At 41.2% G+C, this 21,117-nt stretch overlaps 1 protein-coding gene across 1 annotated transcript in view; it reads left to right on the plus strand.

The window, feature by feature from the left end:
* Position 1: 1 nt before the first annotated feature.
* Positions 2–21,117, plus strand: part of GNA12 (guanine nucleotide binding protein (G protein) alpha 12) — a gene marked incomplete at its 5' end in the record, with an annotated part of 43,987 nt that continues 22,871 nt past the window's right edge. The window contains 2 exons of the mRNA XM_014946191.1: positions 2–238; positions 12,980–13,195. Of these exons, the coding sequence (XP_014801677.1) occupies positions 2–238; positions 12,980–13,195 (453 nt within the window). The remainder of the gene's footprint in view (positions 239–12,979; positions 13,196–21,117) is intronic.

Raw genomic sequence — 21,117 nt, forward strand, 5'->3', positions numbered from 1 at the left:
GGGCAAGGAGCGGAGCCGCGATGCGGAGCGGGAGGCGCGGCGGCGGAGCCGGGAGATCGACGCGATGCTGGCCCGGGAGAGACGGGCCGTGAGGCGGCTGGTCAAGATCCTGCTGCTGGGCGCCGGGGAGAGCGGCAAATCCACCTTCCTCAAGCAGATGAGGATTATCCACGGCCGGGAGTTCGACCAGAAGGCGCTGCTGGAGTTCCGGGCCACCATCTACGAGAATATCCTCAAGGTGAGGGGCGGGAGGGGGCCCGGGCCTGGCTCCGGGGAGGGGGAGGGAGGCCGGCGCCGACACATCCCGCAGTTTCGAGAGTTTGGGATCGGCCCAGAATCGGCTGGAAGCTCGGCCCGGGCGGTGGCGGCTCCTTCTTCTTCGGGGAAGGGGGGTGTTTCTGTGGTGCAGGTGCTTCGGAAGGCGGGCACCTTTGTGCGGCTGCCCGCAGGGCTGCGGGAGGCTCGGCCGGGGGGGGGGTTTCCAGCCTTGCCCGTGGAAAGGCCGCGGTGGAAAAAGGGCTCCCGGGAAACTTCCCTGCGAAGGGGATTGAGAAAAGCTTTGTGGAAACGCAGAGGAAAGAGGATATAGGTGTGGCTTGTGCTCTGGAAAAAACATTATGAGAGCATCCTCTAAGTCAGAGCTGGAGAAACTTCAAAACTTGAAGAAATGAGGAGGAATTTGTGTGCCCCTGCGAAGTGCCGAAGAGTCTGTGTACCTCGAGATGGGACAAGAAGTGGGTCCCGGTATAGATGCTGTGGCTGCGAGTGGTTGTTACTTGGTACCTCTTTAGAAACAGGGCCCTTAGAGTTTGGGTAGGATGGGATCTCATCGAGCGTAGCTCTGAAATGAAAGTAACTTGGGTTTGATACATCTGCAAAAAAGTTTTTGTTCAATGCCTGCAGGCATGGAACATCTTGTGTAGGCTGTACAGCGCTGGTAGTATATTTCTGTATTGACTGGAGAATATAAAGGCTACTGGTGGAGCCCACAGGTAGAGCCTTTGGTCTGCAGACAATCAAGGAAAATCAGCTTTGACAAATACAGTTTCTTCCTTGGAATTAGTTTTGATGCCCTGTGCAGGTAGAAATGATTATATTACAGAAAATCCCTGAAGATGCAGAAGAATCTCACTTAAGAATGTATCTCTCTTCATACTCATAATCCCTCCTTAAAATCCCTTCTTGCCTGAGTTTTTCTGTAGGGCTGTCTCTGTTCTTATGCAGGTATGGATTTTTTAGGCTCTGTGAGATTTCCTAGAAAATTAAAGGAAAGGGAACTGTGCAAGTTAAAGATAACAAGTTATTTCTGTAGTTTCAGATTTTTTTAATAAGTGCATACACACAAAATGACTCTTCTTTTTAAGAATGCTGCTATTCTGTGAAGGGCTTTTGCCTCTTAATGAACAGGAAAGTTGTTGACTAATTTCCTTTTTTTTTTTTTAGTCCATTTTCAGGAGGCTGTATGTGTATTGCAGGAGCCCATTAACTGCAGGGAAGTTGAGGCTCAAGAGCTTTTCTTTTATTGATGTTATCTAAGCGAAGAGTGTGATGAGTTTCGATGTGTACACCTAGTAATAAGTAGCAAGCCCATTAACTGTAGGGAAGTTGAGGCTCAGGAGCTTTTCTTTTATTGATGTTATCTAGGCGAAGAGTGATGAGTTTCGATGTGTACACCTAGTAATAAGTAGCCTTATTTTAGAGGTCTTAATGATTATTTTGGTACTGCCAGTAATCTATCTGTTACTTTACTGACTGAAAATAGTAGCAGAGGCTTTTCAGGAAGCGATTTTTGAAAACAAAGAAAAATCTGAGATTCCTTCCTCTAAGTTGTCTGAGTGATACTATTTATTGTAGTTTTTGTATATGCGAAAGGTATAGAGCTTTCAGCAGGAGAACTTGGTGTGCTTTGGAAAGGAAGGTAAGTGTCTCCATGTTGTAGCAGGGGAGGCTGCATTAGGCACTTGAAACACTTGTCTGCTGGATGGCTCTGGGCAAATTTGCAGAACTTGGAGTAGAATCCAAGTCCTCAAGGTAGGAGTCAGGTGTTCTGATTTCAAGACCAGTAGTTAACAACACTTCTTGGACTGTTGTCGGCTGAACAACAGTCAGCAGAACAACCTCTTCTAGCCTGCTAATCATCAAATTAAAATTTGGAAGTATTTTTCAAGTGGTTCAACACTTCTTAAATATGGTTCAACAGAACACCCTTTTGGCCTTATGGTTTGTGATTTGGGAGCGTGAGGTTGGGCGGCCTTTTGGCCTTGTGGTTTGTGATTTGGGAGCGTGAGGTTGGGCTGCCCTTCTAGGTACAAGGACAGCATCTGTCACTCTCCTCCTCCTCTTATTTCTCTGGATGACAGAGCTGGCTCTTGCGCAGAAGAGTATGGTTTACTCTTCACCCATAGGTTTTAGGGAACGGCTTGGGAATGGTCACTATGGAGGGAATATGCAGGAGGAAGGAGAGCAAACAGGGGGAACTAAATGACTTTTTTGGTGGGAAGGAGGTCTGAAAGTGGAGTGTGTGGAGAAGGCAGTAGATGTTCTGTTTTCTTTTTGCTCATCTGAAAGAAACCTGATAACACCTTGGTATTCTGCCATAATCATCAAGAAGAAATCAAATACCAAGACAGAATTACAGGGCTTTCAAAACAGACTGATGTTGTCAGTGCGTTTATTTTAGGGTAATTGTGTAATACTTTCTTGTATTAAACTTTGTTCTGTGGAAAACTGTAAAATGTTTCAAGTAAAATTACTTTGCTGCTTTGACTGTCCTACAAATGCCTGATGGTGTAAATTGTCAAATGAGCCCAGTTGCCATTTTTTTCTGTAATAAAGTGTTTAGACTACAGGCTCTTTCACTTTTTCAGGAGGCTCAGACTAGAATGACCATCCATTAACTCTAAATGGAGCGGACGTCACCATGTATCTAACTTAAAGGATATAAAATGAATTTTTATAATACAATACACGGACAATGTGAAATGAAAATGATCCTATTGAATAGCATTTAATCTGTTTGACGTCGGGAAGTACAGCTGCAGCAACCTTAGCCCCTTTTTCCACACAGTTCTCAGCATGGTCAAACAATGGTTCTGTTAAGCTTCCACGGCACCGAGATCTGAGTTAGAAATGCGGTGTAAATCTGTGGGATTAAATGGTCAATTTTCATTTTCCAACCATGACTAAACTTCTCTCTGAAGGAGAAGGATTACTACTCTCTCAATAGTGCTTGATAATTCTTAAGTGCTTATTGCAGTGGTATTTGGGCACTCTGTGCTTACGGAGAATGAAGGAGCTGATTCAGAGAATTGAACCTGAAACGTCTTCAAAAATAAAGGTGCTAAGTATGAACTGACATTAGTGTCAGCTTCCGCTTTACTTTGAGTTTTCAGCTTCTCACTTTTCTGATATATTCTTAATGCTTGAGTTCTTTCCTTACTCTGTTCTCTTTCTCATCCCCTGCCTTGGGAAACCCTAGTTAGAAACAAAATGCTGAAACGAAATAAATCTATGATAGAGAATTTACTTTTCCATTTAGTACAGGTGATGGTTCAGGGCCTCGCTAGCTTTTTCTGGCATTTGTGGGACGGTCTTCAAATACATTAGTTTTGCTTTGGTTTAAGGTAAATAGTCATCGGTTAACTAGGGTTTTGCTTGTTAATCGAGGCTAAGTTTCAAAGTAACTTTTTGGAACTTTCTGGTGACTGAAGTGAAAAGCAGTAGTGTTAATGTTCTGGTATGAGTACACAGGCTTCATGACTTCAGCACACCCACCTGGAAAAGGAAAGTGGATGGGACGCGACTCACTGCCACAGCGTGAATTTTAAGGCCACTTGGATATTCAGAGGAACTTGGAAAACTTCTGTGTACCTTAAATTTCAAATCTAAGAAAGGGCTGGTGGAGTTACATGAACATTTTGATGCCTTCTGACTGTAGCTGAAGGAGTAGTCTTTTGATGCCTTCCAAAACAGATGGGTTGGCCTTGCTACTCTACTCGATTCCTTTGATAACAGTTAATGAATCGTGGCTCTGATGTTCCTTGTCTAAATGTTGAGGTTTTTTTGTTTCGAGTATGAGAACAGCATGCTGCTTGAAAAAACTCAGTTTAGCTGCACAAGAAAATAATTAATCTACAAGCACCAGAATGGTACCTGCACCAGCTTGTTTGGGAGATTTCAATCTCAAGAGAGAAAAAATTCAGCTTTTAAAAGCCTGTAGTATAATCTGTTGAGTTTCTTGGTAACAATAGTTTCCATTTTGAAATTGGGAAGGCCGGTTCAAGGTTTCAATTCATCTGTGAGTGTTTTCTTGTCCGTGGCCTCAACTGTGATGATTGACTGAGGAATTCAAAAGCCTGGAATTGTGGAGGAAAGGACTAATCAGGAAACGATGTGTAACTTCATTTGTGGGCTCTGAGTGGGGAGAAAAAAAAAAACAACCAAAGATTTGGCATGCCCGAGAGCGTTTCTCCTCAACGGCGTGAATATGAGTGACAGTAAAGTGGGCAAAATAAGTAGCCTGTGCTGGAATTCATTTTTAAGAAGAATTTTGGATTTCTGCAACCAATACTAAACCTAGAGTGCTGCTGCTTCATTGTTGCAGGTACGGTGTCTACCTTGATTGGGCTGATGTTGTGTTTGTGGTCTCTGACGTTGTGTCATTGAAAAACAAACCAACTTGGGGGTTTTAGTCAGGTACAGATACAAACTCTGGGAAATGGGAAAATAATATTCCTCAGTGTAGTTGGGAACTACACTTGACATCACCCAATTGCCTTGTCATTTATAACACAAACGCATTTCTTCTAATAGCCTACTAACACAGGGGGAATACGTCTCCTCATCATGTGCACTCGAGTTAGTCTTTACAGCGACTTGACTCCACGTTTCCTTGGGGTTACATGGAAATGAATTTGGTAACTCGTTAGGAGGTGATGATAGTGACACACAATCTGTTACTCCAGAGCTGGGGTCTAGCTGTACTTGAGCAGTTTGTCAAAGGACAGTGTCAACCTCATTCCCACTGGAACAGCTTCTTTTGAAAGGGATGACAAGGAGAATACTCTCTAGGAACTGGGGCTCTTTAAGAGCTTTTCCATTAAATTTAACACACAACTGCTGAAGTTCTGTGATAAATTGGTATTTAAATCTGATTATCCTTGCTTTGTGCATTTACTGTTTAGTGGTTATTTTAATATGAAAAATAATATTCACATAATTATGTGGAAAAGAAAAAAAAAAAAAGACAAACCCCTTATGATTCTTGTTGGTCTTCCTGTTCCAGGTTCATTTAATCAATGAAACTCTAACTTCTCACTAATGTATTTTCTGTGTCTTAAATACAAATTTCATCAGTTCTGGTCTCTGCATTTGGGGCGTCTCTTGGCTGGGCTTGGAGAGAGCAATTTGTCTTCATCATGGTGGATAGTGGAAGAGGAGTAATGGTCAGTAGTAAGTGATAAATATTCATTGTTGTTCCAAAATAGAGCTTACAATACTCTTGTGATGTAGTCATTAGTGTTGGAGAACATGAGTTAGACCCTGGAGACTGTAGACACATACTTTGATGTTTTCCAGACAAAAGTTTAGTCACTTGGGTGACCAAATTTGGGAGCTTATCTTTTATTCAGTTGGTCGAGTATACATATAATTTTATAATTTACTTGGAAACAATATTGGCAAGGAAATTAGCAAACTGTGCTACTAACACTGTTTACAAGAAAACTTTGGAACAAAGGCAAGCACATTGTTTGAAAAAGCAAGTTCAATACAAATTATAACAAGAGAAAAAGCTAGACGGAATTGGAGGCTGTAGAGTTTCCAAATTAATTTCCTCCATTGCATGGGGTTTGGGGTTTTTTTTCACCTTTGTGGGAGTGAGGAACTGGTCTTACCCTGGTGTTGAAGGCCCTTTGCTTCTGTCTGAGCACGTCTGCTGGGTACTGGGCAGTATGTTTTGAGGGCAGCATAACAAGGTCCTGCCAAACCTGATGGGGAGGCTTTTGGAACTGCAGATGCTGCTTCTGCTCCACCGAAAGCACAAACTAATTATGAACTAGACCTTATTGTGATGGTCTCAGGAGGAGGATAAACCTGTTAATGTAAGCATTAACTCAGAGCTTTTGTTGAAGGTCCTGCACCAGTTGTCACCTCTCAGGTCATCATCTCTCTGCTTTCTGTCTAGTTGCTAGTAAAGCTTGCAGGGAGAGTGTTTTTCTTCTGCTGCATTTATCGTCATTTTGCTGGATTCAGTCAGAGACAAGGACTCTTTTCAGAGTTTCCAGACAAGCAGACATCACTGCTGCTCCCAATTCAGAGATTCAGTGGCTAATCCAAATGTTTCTTAATGTTTGTGTTCCTGTGGACTAAGTAAATCCCCTTTGTTCCCATCTCTTATTTGTATGTTGGGCTGGAAGGTAGGTCGTCTTTACTGTTTACCTGCCCCTCACCTGGATGGCACTGGAATATCTGAATGGTGAAAACACATGCATAGGTGTTGAGCCTTTTTGTTGTCTAACTGGGCTAACTGGTGCTGCTCCCACCCCTACCCTTTTGTATGTCTCGCCTTACATCAAACTAATAGAGGTGGCGGAAATTACTTTTTACATAAATGACTGGTTTTTTGGTGATGTTTCCTCACTGGATTGGCTCGTGGGCTCAGACAAATTACAAACCTATCGGACAAGAGAGGGTGGAACTGTGCTGCCAGGAAAGATGCCCCTTTTGATGGTACCTGGTGGTTAAACTGGCTGCTCTGTAATAGGAAATCTTATCCTTAGCGACATTGGGTGCTTGGCTGTAACATTCCAAGGACACAGATCAAATAAAACCGCTGTTAATCCTTTTACGATAGCGTGCTGAAAATCTGATTGCTTTGCTATTACTCTCTTAGTAGTAGATGGCCTTCTTCCCAGTGCTCCAGATAGCAATTTAAAAAAAAAGTGGACACCACTATATTTGTGAACACTGACAACTTTATTTTTACAAATTGCATTTGAAAATGTCATTTTTAGAAGGTTAAAAGGTGTTTTCTAAAAATAAGCGTAGGTTACATTTTACCATCTTTCTTTACTTGCCAGTAAGTGTTGCTGCTGAGAAGTCCAGTCCCATCTAAGGGCTGTGTGATTCAGCTTTCTCTCTCTTGTGTTGGCACCAGTGACCGTGGAGCTATTGTGGGTGGTTTTTTTGGTACAGTTAAACTTGTGGGTCCAGCTGGACCTGAATTCATCCAGCTCCATCCACTTCCACTGGCATAATGGGTGGACTGGACATACCTTGCCAAGGTGGGAGCACTCCTTTTGGTGTTAGCTCAGATTTATATTGGTCTCTGCAAATTGTGATCCCCAGGCTTTGCCAGCTCCGTGTCAGTAACAGTGAGGAAAAATACACATTAGGAAACAGATTTGAATCTCCCTGTTGCTTACAGTGTTGGTGCTGGTTTGCAGCCACAGGAGAGGACAGTGTTAGCTGTGACTTGGAGTCCCCCAGTCAAGTACTCAGCAGTGGTCAGCACTTCTCTGACAACAATTTCTGTAAGTGATATAGATGCTGGACATCTAGGCCTTTGGTATGAGGTTGAGCAATTTTATTAATGGTGAAAGCTTAAAAAGTAGTTCCTGCAATATTTCACGTCTAACAGCCGCTCTGTTGTCTGTGATCTCATACCCAGTAATAGTTCCTTAAAATTATTTTGAGAAAATGCGCTGTAGGAGACTTTTCTGTTTGTATACAAACTCTAAGTAGTTTTGCAAGGTCTCTCTAGACACTTGACTAGAATAACCAAATCTTTTCATCACTTGGCTGTTGGCTTGCACGTGGAAGAACCTGCCCTTGCTTGTGAACCAGTGCCCCCCAAACCTATTGTTTCCCTTGTGTGTTTGGTAATTAACTGTGGTGTGTTCTCTCAGCCTCCAAGTTGATCCATCTGGTGAAAGGTGTGGGATTTTTTAGGATAACGAATGCTTCAGGTAGTGGAGTATGTGAATAATTGAAAATGGGAATGTCGTGTTACATATAGTAGTGTAACCACTGGTGTAAGACACTCTTAAATCAAGCTGCTCTTTAAATACTGCAACGCTTCTTTTCATATATTGTCAAGCTTCGCTGGCTTCAAATGGTGTTAGCTGGTCATAACTAATAATTCCCACAAAATAATTTCACTATTGTTTAAAAATGCGAGACAACCCGGATTATTTTATTTTTTTTCCAAAGCTAGAGCGGTTTCAAAAGTAAAGGAGACAAAAATAATTGGAGCCAGTCCTAGTAACGAGCATTTGTGCAAATGCTCGTAAAACCTTCATACCGCTGCTGAGCAGCAAACATTCTGCTTGGTGCCGAACAGCTGGGCTCTGTCAGGCCAAGGATCCAGCACTTTTGTGTCTGACGTGAAAAAAAAACACAACCAAAAACGGGTACAAGAAGGCAACAACGTGATACTTGGGTGTACTCTTCCAGTTATTGGCAGCCTTTGGGTTCGGAAACTTCTTGAGCCAGGAGTTGCATCTGGAATGTAATCGAATAGTCCTTTTTGGACTTCCATCAATTTGTCTCAATTTGCTTTTTGAGTCCACTTATACTTTTGGCCGACATCCTGTATAAATGAGTTCGTCTCACGGGGGGGTATAGAGGGAAACCCCTTCTTTTTAGTTCAGCCTTCTGTTTGATAACTGTTGCTGCTGAACCACTCGTACGTGTGTAGCAAAAGATGGGGAAAGGAGAGTTTCTCTCTATTCCCCTTCTCCTTGTGGTTTGTCACTTCCATAGATTTCTGATATATCGTGACTTTGTTACCTTTTTTCTGAACTGTGGGTTTCTAGATTTCTTTAGTGGTTTCTTCTCTCAAAGATATGATACTTCATAAGTTAGATCACATGTCACACTCTTGGTACACCTTTTTGGGTTCTGCCCCATCTCCATTCAATTGTTGTGTATGCCAGGGATTTATACAGTGACTTGAATATGGAAAAAATTATTAGGAAAGGAATAGGACAGAGAGCTTCCTATTTTTCTTCCCTAACTGGTGCTTCCAGTATGCTGCTGGTTCGCTGTTTTTGGATGCCTGACACTATTCTTACCTGTGAATTTTAATTCTTTCCACCTGTGCTTATTCTGGGCCCTACTCTGCAGCACAAAAGCTTTAGATTGGATGAACTATTCAGAAGTTTTTCATATCAAAAGTTATTGCCACATTTTTTTCCCATATTCTGTATTAGAAAACAGAATGGTAGTTGACAGTATTTAATCTTCTGAATGAAAGACTGAATTGACTTTTTCTGTAGTGGTAGAAAATGAGAAAAACTATCACAGCAGTGTTGGGAAGGCTTGCTGGGAAATGAGCACTGCAATTAAAACAGTCTGATGATCTCTTCGTTGTTAGAGCTCGGGGGGGTGTGTGTGTTGTATGTGCAATAAGACTTGTGTGGTGTTTTTTTTTTCTTATTTGTGCCAGTGTTGTCTGTGTCTAAATTCAGTTTTGATAAATACTTATTATTATATATATTAAACTATTCTGTTCATTCTACAATAAAAGGAAATTATAGGAATTTTAATTAAATTTAATCTTCTAAATGAGATCTTTATACATACTGTTGATGCCCAGAGGTAAACTTTTAAGCAAGTTTAACTACAAATAAAAGCAACTCTGGCTATCTCCTATGATGGTCTTTTTGGAAGAAAGAGGTATGGAAAGTGTTCTGAATATATTTCCAGACAGAGGAAACCTTTCCTATGGTAACTTGTGCTGCAGATTAATGGGGCAAGGATTATCGAACGCTCATTTTGGCTGCAAAAAATAGTGTAACCAGTAATTTTGAAATGCGAGAATAGCAATACATGGGATCTAAATTTGGCCATTTCTGTTTCTCCTCATCTTTCTGACATCTGCTTGTAGCATTTATAGAACTGCTTTGTGGAGATGGCGAAATGTTAAGTTTAGATTTGCTTTACTGGGGATCTTGCTGAGTCACAAATACTTTTAACTGCTGAGAGCTGGGGGGAAGAAACATTGACTGTTTTGCTCGTTATGTAAAGCTTTTACTCCTGATGCATTTTAGGTGTATATTGTAAAGCTGGTGCGTTTGGCAAATTCTGATTTTTTTGGGCGGTACTGTACCTGTGGATATGTGTAGGACAGAATTCCTGCTAGTCTGTTCGCTATTTTTTTTATGTTCTTCATTCAGTATTTAAAATTGACCTTCTGTGAGTGTCTGTACGTGTCTCCACCAATGCCTATGGCTCTGTCTGAACCTGCTGCTTTGTCCCAGGCCGGGCTCTGTATGTGATTTGGTGATGGCCATTTGTGTCAGGCAGAGGAAGGAAGGTGCTGGTGCTCCCCACTCCCCGTGGGTCACCTCCTGGTACTGAGTGTGCAGGGTCTGAGCTTGATTCCCTCTCACGCCCCGGGGAGACTCAATCCTGCCTTTCCAAGGAGCAGCAGCCAGCAGATCAGTGACTATTCTGGGACTGGAGCAGTCCCTACCCCCTCCATTGAAACTCTGTCCTGTGGTTTTCTTCCAAACAAATGATGAAACTTTCCTTAACAAGAGTCTCTTGGCATCCCCTGTATCTCCAGTGGGAGATAGAGGGGAGCTCCAGTGGGAGCAGGAAAAAGCTGAGCACCAGTCTGGGGAGGTGCATGGAGACTGAGGTCCCAGTGCCGCTGTATCCCAATGGGAATTGTGCCATCTTTCCCTGGAGAGGCTCTGAAGGGACTGTGGTAGCTGTGAGATGGGTAAGGGTTAAACGGCCCCGGGAGCTGTCAGATGGAAAAGGAGGGATGGTTGGGGAGAGACAGAGAAAGGTCAGGGCTGGCGTGTGTGGGCTGGGAGATGATGGGGAGATGGGGATCGCCCACCGACACGGCGCGCGGATTAACCGTGTCTCTCCATAAACACTCCTCGCGGAGCAGAAACAAACCTGGCACTAAATACCTAGAAATAGCGGTGTCCCGCCTGTCTCAGTTACCCCCGGGGCTTTGGAAAAAAATTAATCTTGAATTTCTCAGCTTGGGGCAGGGGGAACCACTGCTGACTTTGAATTGTGGCCGGGCTGGAGGTCTCTGCAAGTGATGGGTTTGCAAGTGTGTGAGGGCGAGAGATGTAGAGCAGGCATCTGCAATTTGGAGACAAAACCTTGTAAGTGGTGGGTTTTTTTTTCCTCCTGCTTACATTTGTTAACACCGTTCAAATAAAGCAGATGTAAAGGCTTCTGTTAATAAAGGGATAAACTCTGTAGCTTGGAATGAGAGTTGGCTTTTGCTCTGTATGACAGAATTACTGGATTAGCTATGTCTGGAATTTAAAGCAGCAGTTTGTAAATACATTCAATTTTAGTCTTTTCATGGTATTGTGGTGATATATTCTCTACTTTATAAAAGGAAAGTAACAATCACTGGAGAACCATAAATATTTACATTTTGGGGAAGCAGCACTTCAGGAACACTGTTACACAGTGACAACCGCAATGCTTGGCTTTGCGTTCCTATTCTGCGACACTCACACTAAGTTGCTTCTCACTTCCCTCCCCAATCTTTATTTCCATTGGGAAAGTTACTGTTCTTGTTGTGTGGTGCTGTTAAAGGACTGGAGAGGTGAAAGGTTCAAGTGTTAAGAAAACATATGTGCAGTCTTGATAGCTTAAAGTATACCAAAGAAAAAAAAATCATAATGTGGAGGTTCATGTGAGTAACTGAACAGAACTTCAATTTGGGGGTTTGTTATGTTATTTATTTTCCTAAACTGTAAAGCCAAAAGATCAACATAATGAGAAATGTAGCTTATTATTAATGCAGAGATTTTACTTGTGAATTAGATAATGGTCCCTTAGCATCTCAAGTAGTAATGGATCTATCCATGAGTAAAATGGTACTTACTATGAGAAATACTCGTTGGCCACCTGAAGCTATTCAGTGTAGGTGCAGTTTGATTCAAAACTGAAGTCTCCAAGTTACTTAACCTCATGTGTTTGGCTTGTTGCCATGAATGGGAAATTAAGTTTCCATAAAAACTGCAAGATGTGAAATGAAGCAGTCTCAGTAATCTAGAGTTAAATTTGAGAACTAGATGGCTTTCCTTCCAGATTTTTTCCAGAATTAGAGTGCCCACTCTTACCTGTCCTGATTTGTTAGCAAATGTGTGGCAAATTCAGAACGTGAGCTGACGCTGATGGAAAATTGCACCTGCTTTACTGGGCCCAGTAGCTTGAAATCTGTGCTGTGTCTTCAGTCCTCATCCTGCTGGGCTTTCCTGCTGGAGATAACCATTTCCATGGAAGTGTCTCAACAAAAGATGCTCATTCACAGCAAGTTTTTGAGAAGTCTAAAGTTAGATGACAGTGCTGTATAGCATCCAAGTAGGTCATGTCAAAACCGTACTTTACCACAACAAGCTTTTTGGATCTTGATAGTTTGATATTGCTGTCTTTTCTTACCTGAATGTTTAACTAGTTGGTGGATGCATATAGCACTGAAAGTGACTGTTTCCTCAATTTTGGATGCTCAATATACTTCACCCAAATATACAGTATGTTCTTTCAACAATATATTTTTTTAATGCTTTTCTGAAGCTGGAGAAAGCTAGTATGCCCTTCTTGGTATCTAAAACCCAAATGCAAAGAGAAAGATGGAAGAATATGGTTTCAGACATGGTGTTGCTTTTAAAATTGCAGTTATGAGGATTGTACATCAGTTTCCAGATGCTTCTCTTATGCGTTTGAGGTTTGCTTTTATTATCTGTTGGAAGTATTGCTTGTTGCAGCTACCTGTTGCACCCCAATACATTTGGGCTGTTGTTTACAAAAGCAAGCTCTTTCTGTCTTCTGTTGGAGATGTTGCAATAAACAGTGTTTGTGATTCTCTCCTGAGTTCAGTCTCATCAGAATAGTGTCCAAAAAAAAAAAACCAAACTTCAAGTACCTCTGAATCTTGCTTCTTTTATACTTTAATCTTTTTATCACTGACTTTCTTATCTGAATCGTTCTTTAGGGCTGCAGGGTTCTGGTTGATGCACGGGACAAACTGGGAATCCCTTGGCAGTACACGGAGAATGAGAAGCATGGGATGTTTCTGATGGCTTTTGAAAACAAAGCTGGGATGCCCATCGAGCCTGCCACCTTCCAGCTGTACGTACCCGCGCTGGGCGCGCTCTGGAGGGATTCAGGAATCAAGGAAGCCTTCAGCCGTCGGAGCGAGTACCAGCTGGTGAGTACATCCATCTCCATGGCAGGAGCAGAAAAGTCCCCTGCTGCATAAATATCTCTTCAGCTGAAAGATTGCTCGCTCTGTGCGAGGTTTAGCCATTCTGTGAGCTGTTTGTAGTAACGCTGTAAATCTGAGCTCTTCAGCGGCAGAAACAAGTGGTAATTGGAGCCAAACTTGAAAAACTACATGGCAGTAAGAGGGAGTGGAAAAGTGCACATGACTGGATAAACTGGAAGAGCAAGAGGAACCAAAAAAGGCAGGAATTGGTTGAACTAAAAATATTTTAGCAGCTCAGTAGGTCTGTTCATAGTAGGTCACTGATGAAGGCACACTTAATTTGTAACTTTCCAGTCCTGCCAGCTTGCACTATATTGATACTGGCAAACTGTTCCTGCATGCAGATCTTTTGAAGTGAATGCAACACCCATTCCGGCTGCTGCTCTTTGACTGTTTCTTTTCATCCTGACGTCTGCAAGTGAAACTTGGATAAGCAACTGAAAGATGACAGTGAGCTTAAAAATGTGCTATCTTCCTTGCTTTCTTGTTAGTAGGTTTTCATGTTCTTGTGCCAAAATAGCTGCACTTCTGGTATGGAATATGTTTCTGACAGCTGTTCGTAATCCACTCCTTTTTCTTCCTATGGAGGTGCTTTTATTCTCTTTCTTCTCTGTTCAGTGAAACAAGGTACTGATCCATGCAGCCTAGAACCATGTTTAACATATGACTTTTTCTTCCTATGTACAAGATGGAGGTGCTTTTATTCTCTCTTCTCTGTTCAGTGAAACAAGGTACCGAGCCATGCAGCCTAGAACCATGTTTAACATATGAAATAGGGTGATAGTCTGATTGGTCTAATTAATTTATCTTTATGATTTTAACATATTAATTTTGCTTTAGTCTGCAGGTAGAATTCTTTGGTTTGGGTAGGTTCTGTCTCTAAACTTCATTCAGCTTTTCTTAAGGGGGGAAAAAAAAAAGGCAGGCAGTTAAAGGTGAAATTCTTCATGGCTGGATATGTTATCAAAGTTTCATTAGAGGACTTAGAAACATGGCTTTGTGTGGTCTCCCTTAGACTCTTACAAAGGAACTCGATATAGCTATAGAGAAACTAGAGAAATTCAGCAGTGAATCTCTCATAGTTTGTTTCCTTGTGCTGCTCCTCTGCAGCACTGTGGATTCTCTAGTGTCTTAATGCTGTAATTAAACTCATGTTGCAGCCTTTAGGTGCTCATCTGTCTCCACTAATAAATGCCTATTTGAGTCTTGTTGCACCTTTGAAATCTGTCTCTGAAGTATCTTGAGACTGGTAAATGGCTAAAGAGTAAATAAAATGACTAGGTAAAATTGCCACAGGATGATTGTATAAATCTCATTTCCTTAGGCTAAAAATGTAATGATTTCTGTGTTACAGTGTTGGGGCTGGGGGGAGGATGTGCAGGGGGGGAAGAGAAGATGGATCAGTTGATTCATAATTCCTGGTGTCTGTAGACACAGACTAAGACTTTGCTGTTCTAAACACTGTTCAAACGTGGAATAAAAGGATGGTTCATGCCACAGGGAAGTTGAATTTAACATGAGACAACTACTAAGAGAATCCATTATAATAAGCAATAATTGCATCAACAGCCTGTTAAGAGTTTATTTTTTTTCCTGGGAAATGCTATGATCAAGCACGAGTTTCGTTTTTAAGTGAGATTCAGCTTGGGATCATGTGGGAGGTTTATTCCTGTACTGGTTAGCAATAAAATTGTATCAAACTGGAAAAAAAGAAATCCAGTTTGTTGAATAAATAGCATTCCAGGACTAGTAGGCCTACCTCTGCATTCTCTGGCTTTGAGGATTAAACAGGAAATACCAAAAAATAAAAAAGCCTCATAAAAGCCAAGCATACAGGCATGCAATCGTTTCATATGCTGTCATCTTCAACATCATGGTATAGTTCTAGCATGAATCTCTTTGGATGGCATTCATATAACCCTTTAATGTTACTGGGGCAAGAGGAGCTGCTGCAGGCACCAGAGCTGTGAACTGGTCACTATGCAACAAAAGAGTATATTACAGAAATTCTGTGTAACTCAGTGTGCATCTGCAGCAGAAAATTGCTTAAAAAAAATAATTTAAATGTATAACTGCACAACTTTTTAAAGAAAGCAGGTGGTTTAAGGAGATGCCTTATTTATACTTGCATATGATATGTGTAAACCCATACCTTAATTTAGTTTAAACACTTGCTGGATATAGACTTGTGTAAATAAATAGAAGCCAGATATAGTGGACTCTGAGAAAATAAATCTTTTCTGAACAGATTTTAACTAAGTCTAAAAAAAACCTCTGCATCAGCACTCCCTTTCTTATTTAGTGTAAGCAAGCTATTAAATGGAATTTACTTGGTTTGAACTGAATTTGTCTCTATAGTAGTCTTAAAATCATCACCAAAATCTTGAAGCTTTACATTACTATGATTTTTTGATAATGACCTTGCTCAGCACTGGCACTTTCTTCACCCTGATCTTACAGGCAACTGAACATCAGCTTTTTTTTTACTATTGTTATTATTTTGACTTCTAAGCCATAGGGTTATATTAGTCTGCTTTTGAACTCTCTGTATTTCTCCAGGAAGCTGTGTGACTGTTTAAAAATAAAGAGTGAAAACATGTTGGTTGGTTAACTAGAGCTGAAAATTGCAGTGTACAGGTGTCTTCCTCTGGTCTGTGAGCCTGGGTTTAATGACTGACTCAGCAGTACCGAACTTGTTGAAAGAAAATGGCTCTGACCATAACCTCTTGCAATCTGAAAGCTGCTTCTCTGGGACCACAGAAGCTGCCTCTGGGCATTTGAGTGTTTTTCTGCTTCATATTCAGTGCCTGGAAGTGCTGGCTGTAAATCCCTGTCTGGGTCTTTGAGCCTTTCAGAAGTGAGTGGGTGGATTCTACAATGGCTGGGTGCTTTTTTCTTTTTTTTTTTTTTTTTTTTTTCCCCTTCACTCACTTTCTTAAAGCAGACGAACCAATTTCACTTTCTTTTCACAAACATCAGCCTCTCGCTCTTCCCCCACCCCAGCCTGTCCCCACCAACCCAAGTTCCTCTGTTCCTTGTATGCGAGCCAAGTAGTTTGGGGACAAAAGCTTCATTGTATGTTTGGTTACATTGTCACATCTCTGTCCTCGTTTTTGAACCACTGGGATAGGAATTCCTTTGTAATCAGGATGTGATTCTTCTCCCTCACCCTCATTATCCCACCCCGGTTTCTGTCTGTATGGTAGAAAGGAATACATTTATCACGGGTCGGAAAATGTCCTGTAACATTTGTTCTTTTGGGGCTGCCCGTGGTAGTTTTGGGCAACTGGGTGTTAATTGTTCATTTCCAGCAGGTGGAGACAAATTCTATTTTGAATGGCTTCCTTGGGGAAAGGACCTTGGGATTTCAGTTATGAGTTAGCTCAAAGGGTGGGGGCTTCTTCGGTTTGAGCCTAATAACCGGGATTTAGGTGCACTTGGGAGTTCAGGTGCCTCTATAATAATCTGCAAGATTTTTTTGCACCCATAAAAGATGTTTCCTTTTATGTCATAAATCACGGAGATTTAGGCCAACGTAGGAACTGCTTTGGTCAGGTGGGTTTTGTTTTGTTGGGTTTTTTCTTTCCTCCCAGGTCTCTAGTGGGAAAATGCGAGAAGCCAATCACTCACTTCTGGTTTAACGTGTCCAGAACAAACGTAAAATCTGAAGTGAGGTTAGCTACTTGTCATGACTTCTTGCAGCTTGGCATGTTTCATGTCATTGTGGGGAAAGATGGGACAAATAGGGCTTGTCAGGCAAGAAAATTACACTTTTGTCCTGGTCAGAACAGATATATATTGTGCGCTAGCGCTGTTACAGAGCTTAAGCTATCAAGGAGCAGATCTGCAGAGCTGTCATCTGGCTTCATCAATCCTTAAAGCAAAATTGACATTGTTTTATCAGATGAGGTTTTTAAATGTGCACACTGTTTTGGTTTTGTTTTTTAATCTCTATCCTAACTACTCTTAGTCAAAGCAATATTTTTATTTGAATGATTCTTACTGCTTCCCTTCAAAGTACCGAGTCTTTTCTGGCCTCTGACTATGGATTTCAACAGCTCCTGGACTTGTCCTGTGCTACAAGTCATATTCTAGTCTTTTCAGGATTGATAGGGCTATTTATTCTGAACTCCAAAGCCTTTTTTCAGTGAAGGCAGTTGTGCTGAGTTATTCACGTGCATCCAGACTGGCTTCTGAGTTGTGTTTACAGATACCCACCCTTCTTCATACAGAAGAGCATGGCTGTCCAAGGAGCTGCAAAAAGCAGCTGTTTTAATGCAGTTATTCTTAATATACAGAATATCTTAATGATACACCACTAGAGTGTCAATTTAAATTTCATTATTCTTACTGATGTATTATTGTTATTGGTGTTCACCGCACTGTTGAAAGAATTTCTAATGTTTAATAGTTCCTTTAAAAAAAATATAAGAAATGTCAGCATTAATGGTAAGTAGTGGTTCCTGAGAGGGAAGTAAGGGGCCTGCAAATATAGACAAAAACTTACTACTGTGTCCATAGCTATTTTTAGATCTCTGCACAGGGAATTGTATGGAACACTTCCAGTAATACTTCAAATGCTAAGAGCCTCTGAAGCCTTGGATGTGGGAAGACTCTGGAAAATGTTTTAAAGACTGTTTGACTGTTTCTTTTATATCGATTCGCCATTCTCTGGGTGTTTTGAGGTGTGGGGGTTTTGGGGATATTTGTAATAAGACACGAGGCACTCTCCTATGAATTAACTGGGGTTTTTTCCCTTCTAAGCAGACCCTTGAAATAAATCGAAGTGGTTAAATTATGCCTGCCAGAACAGATAGTGGGCTGGAAATGTTGCATAGTGAACAGCCTGCTCCTGTACAGCTTAGTACAGCTTGTGGCTGCATTCTCCTTATGCAAGGAGCTGGTGGCTTCAAAGCCTCTTAGGCAGCCAGCTGTGTGTTTTGGGTGTTATGGAGGTGAGGCACTACTCATTCCCTCTTAATTCTTGGTACCGAGTGGACAAACTGTTGCTGAGATGGCTTTACTTTGGTACAGAAGCACTAGGTATGGCAGCAGTGTGAGATGGTCAGGAATTAGGCTAATACCAGCTGCTAGAGCATATGGAGGTTGTGTGGCAGCAATTGCCAGCCGTTATGCTATAGCAGCTGCTGTAGCATATGGAGGTTGTGTGGCAGCAATTGCCAGCCTCTCTAAGCCAAGTGAATTGAGCGGCTGGGCAGCAAAGCAGAGTTCTGACTTCACATGAGGAGTGAGTGACTTTTGAAGTAACATGTTAAATCTACAGGGGTGGGCTCTATTTTGTCAGAATTCCTCAGTGCACTTTAATAGAGATTGCTTGAACACATAAGTAAAAAGTTTCAAACTGATCATTTGTCTTTAAGATGCAAAGGCAGAGTGGAGTTAGTCTTAAATGCCTATTTCTAAGCATTTTACTCTTCTTTCATCATACATGCCACTGTAACACAGCGGTACTTGCGCCTGGTTTCGACATAATGCATTTGCTGATGCACTTGAGGAAATACCGAGTGTCAAATCGACTCTGGTTTATACAATTGGCCAAGATACAAAAATGAGCCTTTCATACTCAAACAGTAGTTTGCTAAAAGAGCTTACACAAGAGGCTGTGAATGTTGCTTATTCTGTAAGGATGATTTTATTATTATGTTTTTCCAGAGCCATGAAACTCCCCCATTTCATCAGTGAAATCCACTGGGGCTTGACCAGTGCTGGTGAGATGTACAAAGGAAATAGCCACACAGTTTACAGTGCCAGCATGGGAAATCTTGTCACCATTTAATGCATCTAATTGGGACTAGGCCTTTGCCAAATTACTTTTGAGCTTTGCTTGGGTATTTCTAGTTTGCAGAACTCCTGCGAAACTAAATGATTGCTGGGGAAGTTATGTGGACTTTTTTCTTTGCTAGATCTGGATGGGACATACCACTCTGACCCAGAACATTATTTTTTTTTTTAAAAACAATGGATTTGTTGTGCCTTGGTATTTTGTAATTACACAGTGTTAATGCTGAAAGTACATCTGTATCTAACAATGTTACATGAAATTTTATTTCTTTAAAAGCTAATTGTGAAGCTGTGGATGGTTAATAGGCCTGTTGGAATTTAGCTATTACACTTAAGGAATGGTGGTGTTATATAAACTAAGCCTTCCCTTAAATTTGCCACTTGTTTGTTGTTATAAAGATAATAGTAACAGCCTATTATAATCTGATTATTTTTTTACGTTAGAGTTCTGAAACAGTGGTTTAATCTGATAGCCTATTATAATCTGATTTTTTTTTTTATGTTAGAGTTCTGAAACAGTGGTTTAATCTGACATGAGATGTCGTATTATCTTAAAAGATTGTTAACTTGTGGGCTTTATCTGTGTGGCTTGAATAACATCCTGCTCTGGGCTCATACAGTGGGGTGAGTTAGAGAGGTGTTTCTCTTCAGTTAAATATTGAAGCAAGGCTTTTTGCCAGTATTGTAGCAATTAAGTGCAAAAGGTCCAGATTTTAATTCTTATTTCTAGTTCTGTCCTCTAATCCCAAGACCTCAAAAGTTTATGGTCAATTTATAGAGTTTGACTCATCTTTGTACAGCAGATGAAGTTTAATTGCCTGTTGAAGTATAATACTGCAGAGCATTGTGGCTGGTCTGTAGTAGGAAGGATTAGCAGTTGGAGTCCCTGGCTTCTAATCCTGTCTCTAAAACCAAATAGGAAAATTTTTTTCAGATCAAAGTCTCAAGAAAGAACTCCCAAACAAAAGTGGCATTTTGTTAAAGGAGGTGAGACTTAGTGAGTTATAGTTTGGGTTTTATTAAAAATTGAAAGGTACCATAAGGCAAAATGCAGCTGGAAACCTTTGCAGAAAATTCTGTTGGTATTGGCTAATGCTGTATAGTTTGTCACTCTGCATCTCCAGAAGTTAAATGCTCAGTCTCCTATTATATTTGCAGTATTCTAAAAGTAAATGTTTAAATAAGATATGTTAGTGGGCCTGCTGCCACCACCAGGACTCCTTAAGCAGCGTGGTGTTTGTACCAGCACCAGTGTGTCTTGAAAGTCACTGAGGTTCAAATTGAGGACTGAGCAGAGGCAGGAGGCAGCACCGAGGACACCTTCATACCACGTTCTGTCACACCAAGGAGAGCTTCACTGGGTAATCTCAGTTTTGCTTCAAGTGCCCCTGAGCAAAAGGTGAGAGGAGAACTTAGATTTAAAGCAGGCTGGATTCAAAACCATTTAGAAAATCAGAGGTCATAAATCATTTTATGCTGCAAATCACTCAGAATTCTAGCAAAATCCACTTGTGCACTGTCTCGTCTCAGTAAGAGAAGCGATTCTCTCAAGCAGAGCCATCCATGGAAAGCTGTGTGATGGGTGAAGTGGGTATTAGCTCTTCTTAAATACTTTCTGCTACTGCAGAGAAAGAACGAGATCCAGAAGAGTCCTGAATTATGCCCTTTTCAAAACAGTGCAAATGGAAAAGTGTTAGAGAACAGCAATCTGTTTCAGTACCTACCTGAAGTCTCAACCAAGGATTAAAGCCCTCGGTACTAAATGCTCTGTGGAAAAATAAAAGGATTCCTGCCATGAATTGCTCCTGGCCTTAGATTATGACAAAATGCAACAGCTGGATGAAATGTAGCCTGCATGGAATTGGGAGGATAAGTTGGAAAGTAACAAGCAGATCATACATAATAAATAAGTGGATAACAAGAAATTGATATGCCTACCATATGGGGACTGAGACAGAGGCTGAATAAAAAGGGCTGTGCTACTGGCTGTTCTACCACTCTGTAGAGTGAATTCCCGGCACTCTACAATTTTTCCTTTTTTAATTTTTTTTTATTTGAAGATC

This window comes from Calidris pugnax, unplaced genomic scaffold, assembly GCF_001431845.1.
Source record: "Calidris pugnax isolate Ruff unplaced genomic scaffold, ASM143184v1 scaffold123, whole genome shotgun sequence".
Taxonomy (NCBI): Eukaryota; Metazoa; Chordata; class Aves; order Charadriiformes; family Scolopacidae; genus Calidris; species Calidris pugnax.